Genomic DNA, 17,079 nt, shown 5'->3' with positions numbered 1-17,079 from the left:
CTGATTTCCCATCGACCCCTCCCCTTTTAGTACTGGGCGCTAGCAACCAAACACCCCACTGAGTTTCCCCTTACATTTGGAATCTGAAATCTGGTTTCCCAGCTCACTGGGGGTAAATCCACTGGCTTTAGAGATGAGCTGGCCCCACTGCTGGCCCCACAGCAGCACCTGGACTCAGCTCTCACACACCCGACTGTAACTTCCGTGGGGTCAATCCTCATCACACTACACTGAGTGAGAGGTGAACTGGCCCCACTGAGGGCCAGCAGAGCTGTGTGAAGGGCTGCCCACGGCTGGGGTCTACAGGTCAGGACTGAGGGGCGCTGGCAGAGCAGTGTATGGGTTACTGAGAGCTTTAGCCATTGCTATTTGCTCTTTTCCATCACTAAGACACATAAAAGCAGCTGCAAAACCCACTAGAGCTGCCGACTTGGTGACCCCTCTCTGTCCCTCTCCCCTCAGGCCCCGGCACGGCCGCCCCCATGGGCCAGGAGTTCATCACGGCCTTCATGCAGAATTACCAGATCAGCTACTCCCAGGCTGACTTCCAGCTCTTTGTCTCCGGCTACTCGCCCTCCACCACCGTCACCGTCGAGGTGAATAAGTCCCCGTTCCGCCACAGCTTCCAGCTCGGCCAGGGCCAGACGGTCTCGGTGAAGATCCCGGCCAATGCTGAGATGTCCGGCACCACCAAGTTCTGCAACACCGTCCTGGTGCAGGCAGACAAGGATGTCTCGGTGATGTCGCTCAATGCCAAGGAGCTGACGGCTGACACTAGCGTGGTGTGTTCCCGGTCCAGAGCCTGGGCGTAGAGTACTACATCGTCACGCCAGCTGGAGACGTCTCTGGGACCTACAAAGAGTTCTCCGTCATGGCATGGCGGGAGCCCACCACCGTGGAAATCTACCTGAAGGGCAGTGTGAGGTTCCAAGAGCAGGTCTACCCGGCTGGCAGCAAGATCACTGTCTCCCTTTCGCCCTACGAGGCTGTCCAATTCCAGAGCAGCCAGGACCTGTCTGGCACCCGGGTGGTGTCCCTGAAGCCGGTGGCAGTGCAGAGCGGGCACAGCTGTGCCCAGAAGAACACCAAGTGCAACCACGTGGCCGAGCAGCTGTTGCCTATCTCCAGGTGGGGCACGGCTTTCTTCGTGCCACCGATGCCCTTCCAGGCCAGCTACGACCTGGTATACGTGGTCGCCTCCCAAGCCACGCAACTCACCTATCTCTCTGGGGGGGCCCAGAGGAGCCAGGGTCTGGTGTCTGGGCAGGTCCTGCAGTTGGAGGTGAGTCTGGCCAAACCACTGTACATCTCAGCCAGTGCTGGCATTCAAGTCTTCTTCTTCTGCACTGGCGGGACTCAGGGCATCATGCGTTACGACCCCTTCTTGGTCAGCATCCCGGACGTCTCCAGCTACTGTGCCTCCTACTCCATCGCTGGCCAGCAGGGCTTCCAGAACTATGCCATCATTGTGGCCAAGACTGCATCGGCCGCCGGCATCACCATGGATCGGCGACTCCTTAGCGGGGTGCGCTGGAACCCGATTCCTGGCACGGAGTATTCCTGGGGAGAGTTCAACCTGGGAATCGGGGCCAGTGCCCGCTCAGTGGAGCACCCCAGTGCCACCTTTGGGCTGCTGAGCGTCGGTATCGCTCAGCAGAATGGCTACGGTGTGGCCGCCCTTTGCCAGAGTGGTGAGTGGGGGGTATCTGAGGGAAAAGGGGGCTATGGGGTGTATCTGGGTGCTTGTCCTGTTGTAATTGTGAAATCTTAGGGTGGTGAGCAGTGTGAATAGCCCCTATGGGGGACCGCATGCATGGATGGGTGTGGGGGTGTCTCTAGGGCAGGGGTGTTGCACGATCCTGCTATGGTCACCCCAACGAGCATTCACAGCAAAATCCATCCATCCACCCATCCAGTCATCTCCAATCAATTCCACCAACTATTCTTCCCTTCCATTCATCCCTCCATACGTCACCATGTTATAATACCCTGTCTATGTGCTCTAAGCCACCAGGTCAACCCACTGGACCCTATGGGTTGACCTGGTGGCCAGTTTGCTTCCTGTTATAATGTCCTGTCTATCTCTCTGCTCGCCCTTTCCTTCCCATCCTGTCCCCAGCAACCCCAGTGCCCTCCTGCAGCTCCGTGCAGTGCCGGAAGAAGGAGACCTGCCAGATGACTAATGGCAGACCCGGGTGCGTGGCCACCTCCGTGGCAACTTGCTGGGCGCTTGGTGATCCCCACTACCGCACCTTTGATGGGCGCAACTACGACTTCATGGGCACCTGCACCTACACCCTGGCCAAGACCTTCAGCTCGGATTCAGCTCTCCCAGCTTTCCACGTCACGGCTAAGAATGAGAACCGGGGCAACCAGAGAGTTGCCTACGTGGGCTTTGTGACCGTGCAGGTCTATGGCTACACCATCTCTGTGGTCAGAAATGAATACGGACTCGTGAGGGTAAGAGTGTACCCATCCCCTTCCTTATCTATCCATCGGCCTTTTCTTTGCTTCTCCCTCTTCATTTCTTTATTTTTCTTCCTTGGTTTCTCTTTCTCCCTTCTTTTCTTTTTTCTTTTTTTCTTTTTTCTTCCTTCATATTTCTTTTTCTTTTCTAAAATAAAAAAATAATTTCAGGTCAAAACAAAAATAAATTAGAAATTTTTGGCAAGTTGAAAAGTTGATTTTTTTGGTTTGGGTTAAACAAAAGTTTCATTTTGATTTCAACATATTACATTTTAAAAAATTAAAGGAACTTTTGAATTGAGAAGTTGTCTTGAATTGAAAGACAAACATTTTGATTTTTTCCAGAATTTTTTTTTTGAGGATTTTTCTTTTTCATTGAATTGTTTTGGTGTCACCAAATCTGCTTTTTTTGGGGCTGAAAAACTGTTGCAGTTGAAAATCTCCCCTGCCTCTATTGCCAAGCAGGGCAGAGGATCCACCTATCAGGGTCCCACCTCTAGCAGCAGTAGATGCTCCAGGGAACCTGTGGGAGGTGGTGACAGAGTTACCTGCCTTGGGAAATATCTCTTGTAAACACCAGGTGGCTCAAGGTGAAGTGGGTTAGAATCATAAATTATTAGGGACCTCAAGAGATCATCTAGTCTAACCCCCTGCTCAAAGTAAGACCAACCCCCAAATGGCCCCCTCAAGGATTGAACTCACAACCATGGCTTTAGCAGGCCAATGCTTAAACAACTGAGCTGAGCTGTCCCTTCCCCCACTTGGCTTGGGTGGGCTTTGGACTTGCCTGGTTTTTAAGGGAGAGGTTGCTGGGAATAGGACATGGGCTGAAAGGTTTGCCTGAAACGATGGCCATTGCTTGTGGTTGCCCTCCCAGGTGAATGCCCAGCACTCCCGCCTTCCTATCTCCCTGATGGAGGGGAAACTGAAGCTGTATCAGAGTGGGGGCTCTGTGGTCATCGAGACTGACTTCTCCCTGAGGGTCACCTACGACTGGGTCAGCTCCCTGGTGGTGAAGATCTCCAGTAGCTTCTGGGAGAGTGTGCGTGGCCTGTGCGGCAACTACAACGGGGAACCTGGGGACGACTTTGCCACCCCCACGGGGGCACTGGCTGCCAGCCCCGTGGAGTTTGGAAAGAGCTGGAAGGTGGAGGATGGGGACAGGTTCTGCTGGGATGACTGCCATGGGGTGTGCAAGAGCTGCTCCCCAGAGCTGGTCGGCAGGTACAAAGCTGAGCCCTTCTGTGGCTGGATCACCAAAGGGGCGGGCGGCCCCTTCAGCCGATGCCACTCCGTGATCGACCCCAAAATCTACCTGGACAACTGCGTCTACGACCTGTGCATGAACGACGGCCTCAAGGAGATGCTGTGCCGGGCGCTGACGAGCTACGCCGATGCCTGCCGGAGAGAGGGGGTGGATATCTCTGAGTGGAGAAGTCTCACAGGCTGCAGTGAGTGGTGTTAACTCCTGGTTTGATCATGGCAGCTAGTGCCAAAGAAATTCAGAGCACTGGCTGCTCAGGGGATGGGGCATGGAGTCTTCCCCCTCTAGGGGGCAGTGGCTCCCATCTGGCCCCAGGTTGGGGGACTGGCTGGCTCTGCAGGGGCTTGGAATGGGGCATGTGGCCTTTCCCCTCTAAGGGGCGTCGATGGGAGACGGGCTGTTTTAGGGAAGTGGGAACATGCTGGCCTGTTTCTGGCAAGGAATTTGTGGCAGATCCTTGTTACACAGATCCATTTACTAGCACACCCGGTTTGGGGAGGAGACCTGGAAGCCACATCTGTCGCCCCTCAGAGCTGCAACAGTGGTTCTCAACCTATTTACCATTGTGGGCCGCATAACAATCCGTTATGTGGGCCATAGGCGCCGACTTCTAATGGCGCCAGTGGGTGCTTGATCCCCCTCTGCCCCCGGCCCACCCCAACTCCACCCCTGCTGCGCCCCCTCCCACTCCCATTCCAACCCCTTCCCCAAAGTCCCCACCCCAACTCTGCCCCCTCCCTGCCTCTATTCTGACTCCTTCCCCAAATCCCTGCCTTGTCCCCGACTCTTCCCCGCCTCCTCCTCTGAGGGCGCCACATTCCTGCTCCTCCCCACTCCCTCCCGGAGTTTACTCCAGCTGTTCGGTGGCGACAAGCGCTGGGAGGCAGGCGGAGGAGCGGGGACGTGGCGCGCTCAGGGGAGGAGGTGGAGGAGGAGGTGAGGCGGGGCAGGGCAGGGCGGGGAGCTTGGCTGCCAGTCGGTGCAGAGCGCCCACTAATTTTTCCCCATAGGAGTCGGCTAGGGTGACCAGACAGCAAGTGTGAAAAATCGGGATGGGGGTGGGGGGTAATAGGAGCCTATATAAGAAACCCCCCCAAATATCGGGACTGTCCCTATAAAATCGGGACATCTGGTTACCCTAGAGTCAGCACCTATGATATGGGCTGCATGCAATACGACCTGTATGGCCATGAGGGTGTCACATGGGCCGCAGCTGTGTGCTGATTGGGCGGCAGGTTGAGAACCTGCGTGCCATAGTATCACAAAGTTTCCCTTAATAAATAAGGCCGCAACCCCCCCGTCCCTCCAGTGGGACTGACACCAGGATGTGCTTATAGGGTTCTGCTTCCAGGCAACGGGGGATGGGAGGATAGACTTGGAAGATGGTTAATTTGGGGGACAAAGGAGGCAGCAGGGAGGAGACTAGGGGGCAGGCAGATGTGGGAGGCAGGAGAGAAAGGAAAAGGGTCTGGGGGACAGAGGCATGTTGGGGGAATAATATGGGGGACAAGGAGGGTTTGGGGGGGAGAGTGTGGTGGGGAGAAATGTGGGAGAGCAGATGAGTGGAAAGCTGAATGTTTGGGGTCCAGAAGGATCTGAGGTTGGGAGGCAGGGAGGAAAAGATGGGGCAGAAAGGGGGGCAGCAGGGACACACACACAGATCAGTGTCCATACCCTCCAGCAGGGGGCAGCCTACACACACACAGCAGGACCCATCCCCTCCAACAGAGGACAGTGTTCACCCCCCCCCCACACACACACACGCTGTCTCTCTCTCCCTTAATCTGAGACTGTCTTGCAATGCACTCTCCCCCACCTCCCTCAGGACAGGGCTGTTTTCTCAGGACTCTGGCCTCTGCCGCGTTGCAGATAACTCCTAACAACAGTTGTTGGTGGCGGTGGGGAGCTGCAGGTTACAGAAGCTGGAAATGACCAATGCCCGCCTGACACAGGATATTTATTTAATTTAACCTACAAAAATTGTATGAGTTTTGACCAATCTCTCCATTTTTTGGTGGGCTGGCAGAGGGATTATTTTAAGTGTCATGATTGGCAAGAGCGCAGGCCTCTGATGCTTGAGCTAAAGGAGAGCTCCCTCAGTGGGCAGCAGTAGTAGAGCTCTTATCTATCTCTGAGGCTGATGCAAGAAGCTGGTGGTTCAAGCTGCAGCATGTGTTGAATGCAGTGATATTCCCAGTGACCCGTGTCCCATCCCTTTGACAGCTCTGCCCTGTCCGGAGAACAGCCAGTACCAGCTCTGTGGCTCTGCATGTCCTGCCACCTGCAATGACCGAGCGGCCCCTAACAACTGCTCCTCGCCCTGCGTGGAGACCTGCCAGTGCAACGAGGGCTTCGTGCTGGATGCTGGGAAATGCATCCCCAAGGCCGGCTGCGGGTGCGAGTTTGAGGGCCGCCTTTACGCCCCTGGAGAGCAATTCTGGGGGGACGGTGCCTGCATGAGACGCTGTGTCTGCAACCCGCAAACCAGGCAGGCGAGCTGCCAGGTCGCGGGGTGCAGGACTGGGGAGCAGTGCCGGGTGGAGAAAGGCATCCAGAACTGCTACCCCATCAGCTATGCCAGCTGTGCGACCAGCGGGTATTCCCACTACCGCAGCTTTGATGGGCAGAGGTTTGACTTCCAGGGCACCTGCCAGTACCAGCTTGCCGGGCTGAGCAAGAAGAGCCAGGAGCTGGTGGATTTCCGGGTCCTGGTGCAGAACGCCCGCCGGGATGGCCGATCGGTGTCCTTCAGCAAAGTAGTGCAGCTCCACGTCTACGGAGTGGAGACCACTGTCAGCTGGGCCTTTCGGGGCAAGATCATGGTGAGTCTGTGAGCCTGGACTGGGGAGATGCCAACCAGTCAAGCGCAAGGGCTGGCTCCCCAGCTGGTCTGCTTCTACGTCAGCCTGAGTTTCTACACTTCCTGTCCTAAACTCTCTGTCCAGTAGTAAAAAGCGACAAAGAGTCCTGTGGCACCTTATAGAAGTATTGGAGCATGAGCTTTCGTGGGTGAATACCCACTTCGTCAGACGCATGTCCAGTAGTAGCCTCTGCCCGGCCCTTTCAGAGAAGTCCAAAGCACAGACGTCGACACAACCCTTTCCTGAGGCTGGGAAGTGCCCATTTCACAGCTGGGGAAACTGAGGCATTGACAGATTAAGGAACTGTCACACAATCACCCAGCAAGTCTGGACTAGAACCTATCATTACCCCGGCGCTGTAACCAGTAGACCCCACTCACCTGAAAGATGGGAACAGAACTCAAGAGTCCTGGCTCCCAACACCCCCTGCTCTAACCAACTAGACTCCACTCCCCTCCCAGAGTCAGGGAGAGAACCCAGGAGTCCTGGCTCCCAGCCCCCCTGCTCTAACCACTAGACCCCACTGCCCTCCCAGAGCTGGGGAGAGAACCCAGAGCTCCCAATACTGTGCCTTAACCTTGAGACCATCTGTCCTCCTCAGTAACTTGTGGTCTGTGAATCAGCTGCCCTACCCCAGATGTGGCTGCATCTCAGAGCCGGGCGAGCCATCCCTATGTGGCATTACGTGTGGCTGTTCCCCAGCTCCCCCACCTCAGAGGCAGTTGCATTTCTGCACTGGGGCTCAGTGAACACTGCACAGTCTTGTATCAAGGTGTCTGTCTTTATCCCTAGGTGAATGGTGTTTTGACCAACCTGCCATACCAAGTAGGCACAGGGAAGATCTCCATGTACCAGAGAGGCTGGGATGCCGTGATCCAGACAGATTTTGGCCTCACTGTCACCTTTGACTGGCACAGCCGGGCCACCGTCACAGTGCCCAGCACCTACGCCAGTGCCCTGGGTGGTCTGTGCGGCAACTTCAATGGGGACAGGAGCGACGAGCCGGCTGGGAAGGACGGCGCGGGTGCCGGGCGCAGCTGGAGGGTGGCCGAGCCCCAGGGCTGTGGCGAAGTCGACGTGGGGGCCTGTCCCGACCTGGAAGCCCTCGCCAATCGCCAGCGGGGCATCAACACCGAATGCGGGATCATCCTGGAGAAAACTGGCCCCTTCAGAGAGTGCCACAGCAAAATTGACCCTGAGGGCTTCTTCCTTGACTGCGTGTCCGACTACTGTGCGTCCAAGGGGCAGTTGGCTGTGCTAGGGCAGGTGATCGCTGGCTATGCCTCAGCCTGCCAGGCCGCTGGGCTGACTGTATATCCCTGGAGATACCACGTCTTCTGGAGTGAGTGTCTGCTGGGAAGGGTTCCTGAGCCGGGCTACTGCACAGGGCAGGCTGGCCAGCATGAGGCGCCCTCCTGGTCTCCAATGCATGATCCTAGGCATTGCTTTATCTCTGATGAGGGAGAATATTTATAAACCTGGATAAGTTCAACCAGATCCCAGCTGGGATCTATCAGCCGTAGCTCCATTGGAGTCAATGGGGCCAGATCCCAGCTGGTGTGAATCTGCACCATTGCATTCAAACCAATTGTGTTACACTGACAAACAGCAACTGAGGTTTTGCTCTGTTTTTATCCCCTGAGCTGGCTGAGAGAATGGGCCTTTCCCCTCTAGGGGGCGCTGTCTCCAATCCTGCCCCAGGGTGGGGGACTGGCTGGCTCAGGGGTGGGGGGGCGAGGAATGGGGAAAAGGGCAGACAAATAAACAGTGACAAGTTTTAAAGTGCTTGTACACAAATGCTAGAAGTTTAAATAATAAGATGGGTGAACTAGAGTGCCTTGTGATAAAGGAGGATATTGATATAATAGGCATCACAGAAACCTGGTGGAGTGAGGACAATCAATGGAACACAATCATTCCGGGGTACAAAATATATCGGAAGGACAGAACAGGTCATGGGGGGGTCATGTGGCACTATATGCAAAAGAAAATGTAGAATCAAATGAAGTGAAAATCTTAAATGAATCCACATGTTCCATAGAATCTCTGTGGATAGTAATTCATGCTCTAATAAGAATATAACATTAGGGATCTATTATTGACCACCTGACTAGGACAGTGATAGTGACGATGGAATGCTGAGGGAGATTAGAGAGGCTAGCAAAATAAAGAACTCAATAATAGTGGGAGATTTCAATTATCCCCATATTGACTGGGAACATTTCACTTCAGGACGAAATGCAGAGTTAAAATTATTCAATACTTTAAATGACTGTTTCTTGGAGCAGCTGGTACATGAACCCACAAGGGGAGAGGCAACTCTCGATTTAGTCCTGAGTGGAGCGCAGGAGCTGGTCCAAGAGGTAACTATAACAGGACCACTTGGAAATAGTGACCATAATTTAATAACATTTAACATTTCTGTGGTAGGAAGAACACCTCAACAGCCCAACACCGTGGCATCTAATTTCAGAAAGGGGAACTATGCAAAAATGAGGAGGTTAGTTAAACAGAAATTAAAAGGTACAATGACTAGAGTGGAATCCCTGCAAGCTGCATGGGCACTTTTCAAAGACATCATAATAGAGGCCCAACTTAAATGTATGCCCCAAATTAAAAAACACAGTAAAAGAACTAAAAAAGAGCCACCGTGGCTTAACAACCATGTAAAAGAAGCAGTGAGAGATAAAAAGGCATCTTTTAAAAAGTAGAAGTCAAATCCTAGTGAGGTAAATAGAAAGGAGCATAAACACTGCCAAATTAAGTGTAAAAATGTAATAAAAAAAGCCAAAAAGGAGTTTGAAGAACAGCTAGCCAAAAATTCAAAAGGTAATAACACAGTGTTTTTAAGTATATCAGAAGCAGGAAGCCTGCTAAACAACCAGTGGGCCCCTGGACGCTCAAGATACAAAAGGAGCACTTAAAGATCGTAAAGTCATTGTGGAGAAACTAAATGAATTCTTTCCTTCAGTCTTCATGGCTGAGGATGTTAGGGAGATTCCCAAACCTGAGCCACCCTTTGTAGATGACAAATCTGAGGAATTGTCACAGATTGAAGTGTCACTAGAGGAGGTTTTGGAATTAATTGATAAACTTAACAGTAACAAGTCACCGGGACCAGATGGCATTCACCCAAGAGTTCTGAAAGAACTCAAATGTGAAATTGCGGAACTATTAACTATGGTTTGTAACCTGTCCTTTAAATCAGCTTCTGTAACCAATGACTGGAAGCTAGCTAATGTAATGCCAATATTTAAAAAGGGCTCTAGAGATGATCCCGGCAATTACAGAGTGGTAAGTCTAACGTCAGTATTGGGCAAATTAGTTGAAAGAATAATAAAGAATAAAATTGTCAGACACATAGAAGAACATAAATTGTTGGGCAAAAGTCAACATGGTTTCTGTAAAGGGAAATCGTGTCTTACTAATCTATTAGAGTTCTTTGAAGGGGTCAACAAATATGTGGACAAGGGGGATCCAGTGGACATAGTGTACTTAGATTTCCAGAAAGCCTTTGACAAGGTCTCTCACCAAAGGCTCTTACGTAAATTAAGTTGTCATGGGATAAGAAGGAAGGTCCTTCCATAGATTGAGAGCTGGTTAAAAGATAGGGAATAAAGGGTAGGAATGAATGGTAAATTTTCAGAATGGAGAGGGGTAACTAGTGATGTTCCCCAAGGGTCAGTCCTAGGACTAATCCTATTCAACTTATTCATAAATGATCTGGAGAAAGGGGTAAACAGTGAGGTGGCAAAGTTTGCAGACGATATTAAACTGCTCAAGCTAGTTAAGACCAAAGCAGACTGTGAAGAACTTCAAAAAGATCTCACAAAACTAAGTGATTGGGCAACAAAATGGCAAATGAAATTTAATGTGGATAAATGTAAAGTAATGCACATTGGAAAAAATACAATACAATATGATGGGGGCTAATTTAGCTACAACTAATCAGGAAAGAGATCTTGGAGTCATCATGGATAGTTCTCTGAAGACGTCCACGCAGTGTGCAGCGGCAGTCAAAAAAGCAAACAGGATGTTAGGAATCATTAAAAAAGGGATAGAGAATAAGACAGAGAATATCTTATTGCCCTTATATAAATCCATGGTACTCTCACATCTTGAATACTGCGTACAGATGTGGTCTCCTCATCTCAAAAAAGATATACTGGCATTAGAAAAGGTTCAAAGAAGGGCAACTAAAATGATTAGGGGTTTGGAGAGGGTCCCATATGAGGAGAGATTAAAGAGCCTAGGACTTTTCAGCTTGGAAAAGAGGAGACTAAGGGAGGATATGATAGAGGTATATAAAATCATGAGTGATGTGAAGAAAGTGAATAAGGAAAAGTTATTTACTCGTTCCCATAATATAAAAACTAGGGGCCACCAAATGAAATTAATGGGCAGCAGGTTTAAACAAATAAAAGGAAGTTCTTCTTCACACAGCGCAGAGTCAACCTGTGGAACTCCTTACCTGAGGAGGTTGTGAAGGCTAGGACTATAACAGGGTTTAAAAGAGAACTAGATAAATTCATGGAGGTTAAGTCCATTAATGGCTATTAGCCAGGATGGGTAAGGAATGGGGTCCCTAGCCTGTTTGTCAGATGGTGGAGCTGGATGCCAAGAGAGAGATCACTGTTAGGTTCACTTCCTCTGGGGCACCTGGCATTGGCCACTGTTGGTCGACAGGATACTGGGCTGGATGGAGCTTTGGTCTGACCCAGTCCGGCCATTCTTATGTTCTTATGTTCTTTCCCCTCCAGGAGGTGCTGGCTCCCATCCAGCCCCAGGACGGGGACTGGCTGGCTTGGTGGGGGTGGGGAGGGTAAGGGGCATGGGGCCTTTCCCCCCAGGGGGTGCCGGCTCCGATCTCGCTCCAGGTTGTTGGGCTGGCTGGCTCAGCGGGGCGGGGAATGGGGCAGGGCCTTTCCCCTCCAGGGGGGCACCAGCTGTGATCAGAAGCTGCTGCAATGACACCTCATTCTGCTCCTGTCGCAGAGCCAGCCTGTCCCCGGAACAGCCACTACGAGATCTGCGCCTGGGGCTGCCAGCCGACCTGCAGCAGCCTCTACGCCCCAGTTCAGTGCTCGGCCCAGTGCTGGGAGGGCTGCGTCTGTGACGAGGGCTTTGTGCTGAGTGGCGACCGCTGCGTGCCCATGTCCCAGTGCGGCTGCATCCACCAGGGCTTTTACTACCAGGCCGGGGAGACCTTCCAGCCGACGTGCCAGGAGCAGTGCGTCTGCCGGGCCGGCGGCGATGTGGCCTGCAAGGGCTCGTCCTGTGGCCCCAACGAGGAGTGCAAGGTGGCGGGCGGCATCCGGAGATGCCACCCTGTGGGCTCCGCCACCTGCACTGTCTCCGGCAGCTCCCGTTACATCACCTTTGATGGCACTGCTGCCAACTTCCAAGGTACCTGCACCTATGCCCTGGCCACGACCTGCGCCAATGCTCAGAAGCTGACGCCCTTCGCCGTCCACCTGGAGAACAAGCCGTGGGGCACCAGGCAGGTCTCCGTGGCCAAGCTGGTGTCCATCCGCCTCTATGGGACCACCCTTGCCCTGCTGCAGGGCATGAGGGGGCTGATCAGGGTAAGTCTTGCTCATGGGATGGGCCAAGGAGGGGTGGACTCCGTAGTGGGGTGGACAGAACAGCAGGGCCGGTCCCTACATCTCAGAGACAGCAGAGTGCCCACTTGCTAAGAGGGGTGCTCCCAGCTGAGCTCTGTCCCCCCATCTGCATCTGGGACCTGTCCCTCCAGGGCTGTAGCATTAGACCCCCCTACACGGGTTCAGAGACCTGGGGCGGGGGAAGAGATGGGTTGATCCTGAGTGACTCTGGAGTCATGCCTCTGAAATCTGTGAGCTGGCTCTGGATTTATCCTGGGGAAGCTGCAATAAGAATCCAGCCTTGACCCTATTTCAGTCAGGGGTGACTCTGGATTTACACCGAATCTGGCCCTGGCTCTGTTGGGATTTACGTGCGTAGAACAGAGTGGAATTCAGCCTGCATGCTTTCCTGTTGCATCTCTCCTTCGCCCCAGTGTCCGCTCCCCCCACTCACAGGGAATGCTCTCTCTCTCCCAGGTGGACGGGGTGTCCCACAACCTGCCTGTGGTCATGGCCGACGGGCGGCTCTGGGCGTATCAGCACGGCGGGAATGTCCTGGTGCAAACTGACTTCGGCCTCACCGTGAGCTACAACCTCCTGTACAACGTGAGAGTCACCGTCCCAGGGAACTACCAGGGCCAGATGTGCGGCCTGTGCGGCAACTACAACGGGCGTCAGGATGACGAGTTCCTGCTCCCCGATGGCAGGGTGGCCCCTAACGTGGCAGCGTTCGCCTCCGCCTGGAAAATCCCAGTCCCAGGAGTGGCCTGTGCGGATGGATGCGCCGGGAACAGCTGCCCGGTTTGCGAAGAGACCAAAAAGGACGTCTTCAAACAGCGCAACTACTGCGGGCTGCTCACAGCCCCTGATGGCCCCTTTGCCACCTGCCACAGCACGGTCAGCCCTACTGTGTATTTCAACAACTGCCTGAATGATCTGTGCCTGGGCAACGGAGACTCCCAGCTCCTGTGCCAGAGCCTCCACAGCTACGTGACGGCCTGCCAGGATGCCGGGGCCCCCATCCAGCCCTGGAGGAGCGCCTCCTTCTGCCGTAAGTGCCGCGATGCTGATGGGGTGGGGAGGGCTGTCCCGCTCACCCCTCTTGATCTGGGGAGCATCAGGTCTGGGCATCTCATTCCAGACCCTTAGCTTATCTGTCTCTTCTCACCCAGTCTCTCCTCGTCCTCCCACTTTGGCTCCATTTCCATCCATGCTGGTGCACAGAATAATCTGAGCCACATGTTCACTTAGTCCTAAAGTTCTGCACAGAGGGATACAGCCTGTGGGTCAGATTCGCAGACTGTGGGGGCGGGGCTGTACCCTGGAAAGCAGCTGCCCATGAGCTGCCTGGGCGATGCTGTGGCCAAGAGGGTGAGCATGACCCTGGTCTGGAGAAGCAGGGGATAGTGAGGAGAAGCCGGGAGATGGGGTCCCCTTGAGATACAGCATTGGGGAGTCCACAATTGGAGACTGTGCCCAGCTCTGGGGTGCCGCACGTCAGACAGAACATCGGAAATGGGGGAGGGGTCAGAGAAGAGTTACGGGAATGATCTGAGGGCTGGAAAACCTGCCCAAGAGCCAGGGACTGAAGGAGCTTGAACTAGTGTGTTTAACCCAGAGAAGGCTCAGAGGCTAGTCCCGGTCTATCAGCACCTACCTGGAAAGGAGATTTCGGGGAGCGGAGGGCTCGTTAGCAGAGGCAGAGCGAGAGTTGACGGTTGGTGGGTTGGGGGATGAAGTCAGAGAAATTGAGATTGGAAATAAAGGGCAGATTTTCCCCAGGGAGGGGAACTGACCCTGGGAATGGCTGCCCCAGGGACAGGACAGTTTCCAGGCCTCTGCGTCTTTCTAGGGAGACCTCTCTCTAAAAGCTGTGCTCTAGCTCGACCATCAGATCTGGGCTGGGGCAGACTGGTTGCTCATGATGGTTCCTGCAAATCTATGGCTCTGTGAATCAATAATTTCTCTCTTTATTTTAGCTCTGAGTTGCCCAGCCAACAGCCACTATGAGGTGTGTGCCGACCTCTGCACTGCGACCTGCGCCGGGATCACCGAGTCCACCCCGTGCCTGGAGACCTGCGCCGAAGGCTGCCAGTGCGACGATGGCTTCTTCTTCGATGGCCAGGACTGTGTGACTGTGGAGAGTTGTGGCTGCTTCGAGAAGGGGAGATACTACAAGGTACTGCCCCCTGCTGGTAGATGAGGATCTGATCCTGTTACCCCAAACTGGGAACCTAAGACTAGCTCCTCAGTTGCAACGAAGCAGATCTACAGCCCAGGGGCGCGTATGCTGGATCAAAACATTGGTCCCCTGGGCTTGGCATCCAACCCATTGGCCATGCTTAATTCCCGATCTCTAGAGACAGGCAAAGAACCCTAATGTGCCGCTTGTCGCTGCATTCTGTAGTCAGCTCCTTAATCGCACTTTGATGTGTTGTGAAAGATACTCAAGAGATCAAATAACCAACATCAGTTAGCTTTCTCGATAACAGGTAATAGCAGTAGAGCCAGGCTGATGCAGTGTGGGTGTAGCTGTGTCTGTCCCAGGATATTAGAGAGGGTATGAGTTTGTAGAGTTTCTCGTGGAGTTGTTTGGGGAAGGATTTGATGATCTCCTTCAATTCCTGGGTAAACTATGGTGTGAGGTCTTCTCGGAGTCCTTCATAGGAGTGTAATCACCCCCTTGCAGTTCAGCTTGGCAGAATTCAGTTTTTATGGTTTTATAATTTCAACCGATAATATTGAGGTTTATGTTTAAGCATTTTTTGTTTTTATCAATTTAAATTTTCACAATTTGCAAAATTTGTGGGTTTTAAACATTTATTTTATTTTGGCTTATTTAAATTTTCACAGTTGCGCAAAGCTGTGGGTTTTAACCATTTTAATTTTTTGTTTTGATTTAAAGTTTAACAGTTGCACAACATTTGTAGATTTGATGCATTTTTAATTTTTTTAATGGATTTAAGTTTTCACAGTTGCACATAATTATGGAGGGGGGAGTGTCAGACTATAATTAATTAATGACAGTAGCTGCTAAGATTCAAAAAGTTACAACTTTATAACCATTAAAACACAAATTGTCAACCTCACATCAAAATACACAAAGCGAACAGCCTTAAATCAAACTCTGATAAGACGCAGCATTTTTCTTACTTCGCCTAGCTGTGAATTTCGACTATTATGGATGGAAATATTTTTGTCCTTGGTTTGTGTGTATGGTGAAATCAATGTTTGTCGACATTTGCCGGTACAAATCTAATCATTCCAAGCCTAAAAAATAGTGCAGGAAAAAAGAGTTCAATACAATAGAAATTTCTGGGAAGCTGTTGCATACCACATTGTTGAATTCCCCTTAGAAAGAAGGTGTGTGTCCAAAGTTACTGCTCCTTTTTACACCCATCCTGTTTACAAATAAAAAGCTGTAACCATCATGCGGAGGCTAGAAGTAACCAGTCATCTTTGTATCTTGTTTTTTGGGTACCGTGGTGTACCTCTTATCCCTGTGTTCTGACACATGGGTGGGAAGGCATCTCCTCGGCTTGTACCAGGGTAACACCCCTATCTTAATCCTGACAGTTTTTCCATCAGCTTCACCCAAAGCCAATGCAGGGCATTATGTGATACTTAGCACAAGTAAACCGGTTTATAGGATGATGTAGGTCAGTTCAGGCCTGGTAACTGCTAGAAATATGCCCACAATATAATGTTATAGTGCTTTGTCTGCTAAATGCATAGTCATAGATTAATCGATTTGTATAGTCCAAGGCAAGAAGGGACCACTGTTGGAGGCAAGAAGGTCCACTAGTTGGACCTTCTGCATAACAAAGGCCAGAGAGCTGCCCCCAGACCATTCCTAGAGCAGATCTGTTAGAAAAAAACATCCAATCATGATTTAAAGATTGTTAGTGATGAACCTCACCTTTGGGAAATAGTTCCAGTAGTTAATTGCTCTCACCATTAAAAATATACGCCTTCGTTCCCGTCGGAATTTGTCTAGCTTCAAGTTCCAGCCATTGGATCATGTTAGATCTTTTTCTGCTAGAGTCAAGAGCCCATTATTAACTATTTGTTCCCTGGGTAGATACTTATAGACTGGCATCAAGTTACTCCTTAACCGTCTCTTTGTTAAAGTAAAGAAACTGAGCTCCTTGAGTCGATCACTAGAAGCCATGTTTTCTAATGTTTTCATCATTCTCCTGGCTGCTCTCTGTCCCCTTTTTCAATTTATTAACATCCTTCTTGACCTGCAGACCAAAACTGGACACAGGATTCCAGCATCGGTCACACCAGGGCCAGATACAGAGGACAAAATAATCCCTCTGCTCCTACTTGAGTCTCCTCTGTTCATGCATCTCAGGATCACATTAGCTCTTTCGGCCACGGCTCATGTTTAGCTGATTATCCATCCTGACCCCCACATATTAATGTGTGTGGTGAGAATAATACATATCATTAATGTGATTTTTTCAATGTTAGCCCCATGTATATTGATCAACACTATCCCACAGCGCTGGGGTCATCTCCCTGATCGGCCTGTTCCCTGAAAGAGACTGGAGCTTCCTGTAACTTGCTCTTTCTTCTTGTCATCACCAGACAAATTCAGATCGGAAATAAGGCACAGCTGTTTAGCAGCGTGGGTGATTAACCAGTGGGACAAACTCCCAAGGGAAGTGCTGGATTCTCTGTCCCTTAGTGTCTTCCAACCCCGTCTGGCTGCCTTTGTGGAAGATGCTTTAGCCAAACACGAATGATTGGGCTCAACCCGGGAATAACTGGGGGAAGTTCCCTGGCCTGTGTTCTACAGGAGATCAGACGAGATGATCCAGTAGAAATCTAAGCAAGCTCCCACTGCAGCATCCTCTCTCTAATATCCTGCAGCAGTGGG

The 17,079-nt window shown here is 51.7% G+C and overlaps 1 protein-coding gene across 1 annotated transcript in view; it reads left to right on the top strand.

The window, feature by feature from the left end:
* The first annotated feature begins 1,283 nt into the window (after nucleotides 1-1,283).
* The window catches only part of LOC123351806 (IgGFc-binding protein-like), a 30,952-nt gene continuing 15,156 nt past the window's right edge, over nucleotides 1,284-17,079 (top strand). Inside the window, exons 1-8 of the mRNA XM_044991455.1 lie at nucleotides 1,284-1,691; nucleotides 2,120-2,460; nucleotides 3,344-3,917; nucleotides 5,954-6,552; nucleotides 7,384-7,933; nucleotides 11,587-12,176; nucleotides 12,672-13,245; nucleotides 14,174-14,373. Of these exons, the coding sequence (XP_044847390.1) occupies nucleotides 1,367-1,691; nucleotides 2,120-2,460; nucleotides 3,344-3,917; nucleotides 5,954-6,552; nucleotides 7,384-7,933; nucleotides 11,587-12,176; nucleotides 12,672-13,245; nucleotides 14,174-14,373 (3,753 nt within the window). The 5' untranslated portion in view covers nucleotides 1,284-1,366. The remainder of the gene's footprint in view (nucleotides 1,692-2,119; nucleotides 2,461-3,343; nucleotides 3,918-5,953; nucleotides 6,553-7,383; nucleotides 7,934-11,586; nucleotides 12,177-12,671; nucleotides 13,246-14,173; nucleotides 14,374-17,079) is intronic.

The sequence above is a fragment of the Mauremys mutica genome, chromosome 17 (assembly GCF_020497125.1).
Source record: "Mauremys mutica isolate MM-2020 ecotype Southern chromosome 17, ASM2049712v1, whole genome shotgun sequence".
NCBI lineage: Eukaryota > Metazoa > Chordata > Testudines > Geoemydidae > Mauremys > Mauremys mutica.
Note: the sequence above shows the minus strand (reverse complement) of the source record. Positions and strands in the feature narration are given on the sequence as shown.